General features: G+C 43.1%; 1 protein-coding gene and 1 long non-coding RNA gene across 2 annotated transcripts in view; one reads left to right on the top strand and one right to left on the bottom strand.

Annotated features, from left to right (window-relative positions):
• Positions 1–7,900, top strand: part of cog5 (component of oligomeric golgi complex 5) — a 63,757-nt gene that overhangs the window by 33,931 nt on the left and 21,926 nt on the right. Inside the window, exons 11-17 of the mRNA XM_017438211.3 lie at positions 778–859; positions 1,881–2,085; positions 2,654–2,815; positions 4,035–4,134; positions 5,305–5,415; positions 6,290–6,352; positions 7,202–7,305. Coding sequence (XP_017293700.1) covers positions 778–859; positions 1,881–2,085; positions 2,654–2,815; positions 4,035–4,134; positions 5,305–5,415; positions 6,290–6,352; positions 7,202–7,305 — 827 coding nt within the window. The remainder of the gene's footprint in view (positions 1–777; positions 860–1,880; positions 2,086–2,653; positions 2,816–4,034; positions 4,135–5,304; positions 5,416–6,289; positions 6,353–7,201; positions 7,306–7,900) is intronic.
• Positions 7,117–7,887, bottom strand: LOC119617035. Its single transcript, XR_005233188.1, has 2 exons — positions 7,545–7,887; positions 7,117–7,389 (listed from the first exon to the last, which is right to left on the bottom strand). It is a non-coding gene; the product is annotated as an uncharacterized LOC119617035 (long non-coding RNA).

Genomic DNA, 7,900 nt, shown 5'->3' with positions numbered 1-7,900 from the left:
AACTGGTGGAGCTACGCAGAGAACCACGCCGTTCAAAAGCCTTGTTTGGATTCATGTTTTTATAAAACGCTGAGGTCCGGACCTCGGGGTCCTCAGTCGGAGCTACGGTCCTGCTGCAGATATGTTGGCACATTTCGTCACGACCGCCGTACGGCAGCGATATCGCAGCACGGGTCGTTGTAGAAACATGAACAGGCCACCAGCAGAGATCAGGAGCGAAGTGCGACAGCCCTGACGCCAAAAAATGAAGTATGTTGCAGCAAAAGATGGAACATATTGTGTTAAAGATTTTATTTTTAACATAATCAGTGCAGTCTAGTCCACTATTTTTAAACATTTCATGGCGTTTTACGTGTTCCTCCAGTGGATGAATGATGCAGGACAATTGTTTTTTGGTGACGTGAACCAAAGCTTTTCATTCGTGGACATCTAATCTGTTCCTTTTGCTCTTTGTGTGCCAATAATGAGCGGCCATGTTGGTCTTCTGCTCGTCTTGTTGGTCAGTCTGGAGTTGTTTTATCTTCTCCAACAAACAGTTGATGAACCATTAGGAAGTTGGACGTGTTGGAGACGGTGAGGTGTGGTTAAAGTCGCCATGGAGTGTCTTCAGTGATGTAATCTGCAGAACCAGTAAAGTAAAATGTCCACAGTTACATATATTCTAAAGAAACACGAGAACAAGAACCTTAAGTAGAGGTGTCAAAAGTGGGACGATGCTGTTATCAGGAAGTTGCTGGATACCAGTTTGTCCAGACCATTAAACAGTGTTTCTGACAGGACGGCCAGCCCGATATTCTCTGCACTTTCTGGACTGACGTGACCAGCACGCTGAGCGAGGAGTTCCACCGAGCAACTGAAGGTAAGACCGGTCCTTTCCTTGGTTCATGTCTGACCCGCTCCCTTCTTTAGGACCAGATTAACGAGGTCTGTTAGGGGTCTGTTGTTGGATGCTTCCCAACTCGAACAGGAACGATTCTGAATCAGTTTAAAAATGCTGGGAATCGATTCTCATTTAGTGTCGAGAAACACAAAGGCCAGGAGTCTGAAGCGTGGAAGTTTGTGGCGTGCACGCAACAGAGGACGAACAAGATGGCCGACCGAGACAGAAACGGCTCCTTCAGCACTGGAAGTTAAAGGGATAAATGATGTGTACACAGTTCCTCTGGATAAGGGAGAAGAGAAACGGCTGCTGATTGCTGCAACTAACCAGCAACTTTCCACCTGACTTGGAAAAGGCACGGAAACTTTTATTCTGAAAGGACCAAAAACAAAGTGGTGGAAACATGAATAAAACAGGTCAGATATCTGAGACCACAGAGTCTTGTGTCACTGTTACTCAGCAGTTCGTTTAGTTTCCAAAATCTGGTTTGAATGAAAAAAAACGTTTTATTTTGTAAACATAGAGCCGAATATTTTGTTGCTTTTTTCTCTTCTCGAGCGTGATTACAGATGGGAGTCCACTTTACTTTTAATCACGTGATTGGGATGGTACGGGATCAAAAAAAAAATGAGCGGGAACATATAGGACATGTGCCGCCATTTTGTAGTTTTCTTTAAATTAGCAAGTCAAAAGAACTACAAGGCCCAGAAGCCAACAGTGCAGTTCAAAGAACATCGTGACCTACATATTTCTGACTCGGCACGGTCGCTTATAACCTGTATTAAAACACAGACTTTTACATTGACATTACTGGATTCCAAAAAAATAAAGTCTAATAAAATAATAAAATACATGACCCAAAATGGGCAGGTTATATAAATATAAAATACCCTAGGATAATTGTGACAATACTCTACTGATAGATCAGTGCTTAAATTAGAATTTAATGAATAATTGCAATTCTTAATTGAGTTGATTTTGCTGGTTTGCCTCCTTCTAGCCTCCTCCTTCCTGAAGCAGGCTTTCGAAGGAGAATACCCCAAACTGCTGCGGCTGTACAACGAGCTGTGGCGCCGCCTGCAGCAGTACAACGCCAGCCTGCAGGGCGCCTGGACCGCCAGCGGGGGCTCGGACGCGTCTCTGGACATCACTGCCCCAGAAATAGACGGCCTGGACCTGTTTACTCAGGGCAAACAGGACTACAAGTGAGTGCAGCCACACAAACATGACCCAAAAACATCAAAGAAATGTTGAAATTAGTACGTTAGCAGTTTATTTGTCCAAGTTTTTTGTCATAAATAAATCCATTTTGGCTTCAAGATTTTTTTATTATAGGTGTCCCAAAGGTTGTGGTATTCTATTTAAAAAGAGCCATAATTAACCAGCATTACCTCTAAATGGGCTTCTTATTTTATTTATTTTGGAAATATGAACACACAGGTCTAATAGTGTGCTTTTATTTTGTAGAAGGATATGAAGTGTTTTGGTTTTTAGTCTTAACGCTTTAAAAGCAACGGATGCAACGCGACATAAGAGGTCGTTTTTAATGTATGGTATGTTAATTTAAATTGATTAGATATGATTTTTAAGGTACATTTTGTGGCTTTATACAAACTTCATTTAGTCAAAACAACAGGTCGTAACCAAAGTGCTGGACAATAATATTCATAGAACATTGCACCATTTAAATCAACTCACACTCGGTTAAATATCAGGAGTGAATCCAGTTGTTAATCCTTGTGTGTCTGTGTGTGTCTGTGTGTGTGTGTGTAGCCCAGAGAAGGCTCTGAAGGACTCTCTTCAGCCGTACGAGGCAGCCTACCTGTCCAAGTCCCTGTCCCGCCTGTTTGATCCCATCAACCTTGTGTTTCCCATGGGGGGTCGCAACCCCCCCTCCAACGACGAGCTGGAGAGCATCATTAAGACCATCAGCAGGTGAGTAGCCTTCCAGCGCACTCGTTCACGAGAGGTGAGGAAATGAAACCATCACGCTTTAAAGGCTGAGAAAGAAAAAGGCAGCGTGAACCGCTCGGCTCAGTCCCCGAAACAAACGGTTAAACGTTGTGAGACGATTTCCATTTTCAGCCAAGAAATAAATGGATCTGAAATTTAGACACAAACGGAAGACTGACAAAAAACAAAACATTACATTTAGCTCATAATTTTATGTATAATTAGATCATGTAACCTACCAGCTAACTTTACCAAATTACAAGCTAACCAACCATTTAACTTTACCAAATTACAAGCTAACATTAGCAAACCTACCAGCTAACTTTACCAAATTACAAGCTAACCCTAGCAAACCTACCAGGTAACGTTACCAAATTACAAGCTAACCCTAGCAAACCTACCATTTAACTTTACCAAATTACAAGCTAACATTAGCAAACCTACCAGCTAACTTTACCAAATTACAAGCTAACCCTAGCAAACCTACCAGGTAACGTTACCAAATTACAAGCTAACCCTAGCAAACCTACCATTTAACTTTACCAAATTACAAGCTAACATTAGCAAACCTACCAGCTAACTTTACCAAATTACAAGCTAACCCTAGCAAACCTACCAGGTAACGTTACCAAATTACAAGCTAACCCTAGCAAACCTACCATTTAACTTTACCAAATTACAAGCTAACATTAGCAAACCTACCAGCTAACTTTACCAAATTACAAGCTAACCCTAGCAAACCTACCAGGTAACGTTACCAAATTACAAGCTAACCCTAGCAAACCTACCAGCTAACTTTACCAAATTACAAGCTAACCTTAGCAAACCTACCAGCTAACTTTACCAAATTACAAGCTAACCCTAGCAAACCTACCAGCTAACTTTACCAAAGTACAAGCTAACCTTAGCAAACCTACCAGCTAACGTTACCAAATTACAAGCTAACCTTAGCAAACCTACCAGCTAACTTTACCGAATTACAAGCTAACCTTAGCAAACCTACCAGCTAACTTTACCAAATTACAAGCTAACCTTAGCAAACCCACCAGCTAAATTACTTAGAAATAAAACTTTATTTTCTCGGCTTGAAAGTAACTATGACAGATAGACTTCAAGAATAAAAAGGCTAAGAATATAACATGATGATGAAGATAAAACCGTGTGTAGACTTGAGGATTTTTCTTTTTGTGTTTGTTTGAAGTGAGCTGAATGTGGCGTTGGTCGATCCGAACCTCTCTCTCTCTGTGGCCAAGAATGCTGCGAAAACCGTCCAACTCTTCTGCGTCAAGTCTGAACAGCTGGTACCGTATTTTTGTTTCCTTCACGTTATATTCACCTGCGTCCACATGGAAACTGTGTTTTAGGAGACCCTAAATGGTGTTTTTTAAATGGGTTTCCAGAGTAAAACAGAAACCTTGAAACGCAACCTTTTAAAAACTATGATGTCAAGAACCCATCTTTAACCTGACCTACAACCCCAAGCCTGACAGACGCATCGACAGTACCAACAATAAACAGATGACATGTTTGTGAGGAAAACCCTTCCCTCCAGCCGTCCCTCGCTGGATACTGGGCTGGAAAAGTGTCCGTTATGTCCCGGTATTTGGACTCTCCGACACTTCGTGGTCTAGGAGCTTAATGTGACAGGAAGTAGGCGTTCCACTTTCTCGTTAGGCCACAAAAAGGATCCTCGTCTTTTTCTTCTTCTTCTGTTTACAGACTTCATGTGAATCCTCCATGTCTTGGTTCCTGTTTCGGGTGTGTTTTCATGGCACCGTTACAGCGCCACATACAGGCCTGGCATAGTCACTACACCATTTTGGGTGGTTTTCTGTATTTGTCCGGATTAAAACTTTTTGGATGGATGGAACCAAGGTTCCATCCCGGCTTGATTACTGTCATGTAATGTAAATTTTTGGTTTACCACACAAATCAACTGGTCCAGAATTCAGCAGCCCGCCTCATCTCCAGAACCGCCATCGACACAACATATCACCTCGGTCTCATTTCCAGATTGACTTCAGAGTCCTCTTGGTAACATTCGAAGCCCTCTGTAACCTAGCCGCTCTTTATCTTTCTCATCACCTTCATGTTTACGCACCATCTCGCACCTTTCGTCCGTCTTTTGACTCTTCCTCTGCGCCACGTGGCCGCCTATCCACCGTGGGATTCAGGTCTTTTAGCTGGCCTCTGGGTCTTCGAACGCCATCAGCCTTTACACTTTGAAAACTCGCCTGTTCGGGCTAACATACGCCACGAACACTTCTAATCTTTACGATTAATCCGCCATTTTTATGCTGTTGATGTAAATTGACCGTGAGAGTTTTGAAGGGCGCTTATCCAGTCATTGCTGCTAAAACTGACTGCTGTTTTAGTCTGCTTAGGTGTTTGTTTTTATATCCTGCACGAATAAAAAAAGTATTTACAAGCAGCCATTCCTAATTTATACTTGGACCCATTTCTGCCTGCAGCTGTGCACTCAGGGGGACGCCAGCCAGGTGATCGGTCCGTTAACAGAGGGCCAGAGGAGGAATATTGCTGTTGTGAACTCGTTGTACCGCCTGCAACAAGCTGCCACCAAGGTAACTTAATAAATCCCTCATTCCAGCACTAAATCAGGAAACAGATTGTGTTTGCAGCATATTGTGATGATGACTGACGCAGAGATGAATAAGAATGACCATGAGACGATTCTGAAACTTTTATTTTGAAATCCACGGTGGATTATATCGCATTTTATCAATCCAAAGATTTCTTATGTCAGATTATTCATGTAGAAATGTGAACAAAGTTTACTGGATGTTTTATTATTCAGTTCTCATGTTTTCCATTTTATCACCAAGTATTTTACTACAGTCTGTCAGTTTATGAAAATTTTTTTCATCCATTTTTGTCAAAACTAAAAATTCCAAAAATATAACAATTTAAAATTGGCAAAAGGTTACAATCGTACGTGAGCACATCAACAAATCACTAAACAACACGACTAATTAAAAACCACAACAACATTAACCTGCCAGAAGAGGCAGGTAACTGAGGGAAATACTGATCACTGATTGGACGACGGCGCCGTTTGGCTTTTAAACCTGAAATTTGCTGATTGGACCTGAAAGCTTGTCCAGAGTCAGCTTATATGTCGGTTCTGACTCGGCTATGTTTGGGCCACCGGTAACATTTTAAAAACTTAGAATAACTTTTGGTTCCAAAGCCAAACGGCGCCGTCGTCCAATCAGGGATGTCTCCTGTTCCCCTTTTTAATTTGTCGTTATATCATTATTCCACCATTCTCAAACTGAAGTCGTTGGCCCGACAAAATCACTCAGAGGGCCTGCAAATGGCCTGCGGACCACACTTTGGACACCCCTGCTTTGAAGCAAAAATCCAAACTACAAAGTAGATTAATTGCACAGCTATAAAAAAGTCAGTTTGTTAATTTTGCGTTTGCGTGTTTTGCAGATTGTTTCAGGTTTGGGAGCGTGCCCGTCAGCGGCGGCAGAGGCCCTTTCTTCTTCTTTGGAGGTATCGCATCCGGCGCTGTTATAAACTGCTTTTAATGCCCGCTTAATAATGTCTGTAATAATCCTAACCCGTAGTTGAGCTGTGGAATAAAGTGCAATGAGACGAGGAATAAATATTCAACACATGGAGCATAGAAGGTGCAAAAACGCATGAAAAGCCAAGAAACCAGCTGAAATCTGTCTGTATTTAGAAAACAATCCTCCTCACGTTTCATTCCTAAAGGATGGCCTATAAAAAGGTTTCTCATCACCAAGATGCTGCACAAGTAGCATCTCATGATGAGAGCAACTTCACAGCCCTTATCTTGGCTTTTCTGAACCTCTGGATGTTCCACCGAGCATCATCCAGGCCATGAACCAGAAGCAGAACATCGTGTCACCATAAACTGGGCACCACCAGCCAAGGACCTTACAGAGAGCTTCACAAAGACCTGTTATCAGCAGGTACAGCTTGGACTCGATCACCTGTCCGAGACTCACCTGAAGCCAATAAAATACTCAGAGAAGACAGTCTGGACAGATGAGGCCGTAACTCTTTGGGTGTCATGGCGCACAGCGTGTTTGGAGGAGAAATGGCGCCGCACCAAGGTTTGGAGGTGGAAGCATCATTGTATGGGGCTGTGTGTCAGCAGGTCGGAGATCTGGTTTCAGTTTAATGACGGTGTTTATTTTCCTGTGTCAGCAGTTTAGTGTTCAGTTAGTTGTGTTTCTGAGAGGAAAATCTGTACATAATACAGAAATGAACACCACTCTGTGTGTGACTTACTGTGGACACTGGGAGCCTCAGACGTGGTTCTCAGGTCAACGTTTGCGTCCCTCACTGTGTCCGTCCTCCTGTTTCGACCCTCAGGGAGTGCAGGCCCTGATGAGCAGTGCGGTGCAGCCTCTCGTTCAGTCTGTCAGCGACTCCATCGAAGCCATCATCATCACACTTCACCAGGAAGACTTCTCAGGGTAAGAGTGGTTTTCTGACGGGCTTCCTGTCTCTGTGGGTCGGTGGCGGTCTTTTCTGAAAGCTGCTGATGGCTTTTGTTCCTTCTTTCGTTGGCAGAAATAATCCCGAGTTGTCAGGAAAGTGGAACAGTATTTAGTTGACAAAGAGGAGGATCTACCTTCCTATCACTAGAAAGACTCAGACTTCTACTTTATTTCAGTTTATTAGGCCGGCTTGTTTTACCCAAAAGAAGTCTTACCTGATTAATTTGGAAGTTTGAGTTCATTGGACCCTTCTTTGAAATTTCTGTTAAGGACTGGAGGCTGGGAGGTTATTCCAGGACATCTGCTTAGGATGCCCTGGAATAACCTCCCTCGTGACGTCCTGCTGGAAGGAGGCCCAGGACACGCTAGAGGGACAATGTTTCTCGGCTGGCCTGGGAACGCCTTGCTTGGGCTGCGACCCTGAAACTTGATCTTAGATAAGCGGAAGAAGATGGATTGATGGATGGATGGATGGATGGATGGTTAGTTGGATGTATGGATGGTTAGTTGGATGGATGGATGGATGGTTGGATGGATGGTTAGTTGGATGGATGGTTAGTTGGATGGTTGG

The sequence above is a fragment of the Kryptolebias marmoratus genome, linkage group LG1, assembly GCF_001649575.2.
Source record: "Kryptolebias marmoratus isolate JLee-2015 linkage group LG1, ASM164957v2, whole genome shotgun sequence".
In the NCBI taxonomy this organism is placed as follows: domain Eukaryota; kingdom Metazoa; phylum Chordata; class Actinopteri; order Cyprinodontiformes; family Rivulidae; genus Kryptolebias; species Kryptolebias marmoratus.
The sequence above is the reverse complement of the archived record's forward strand: the minus strand, read 5'-3'. Positions and strand labels throughout refer to the sequence as shown.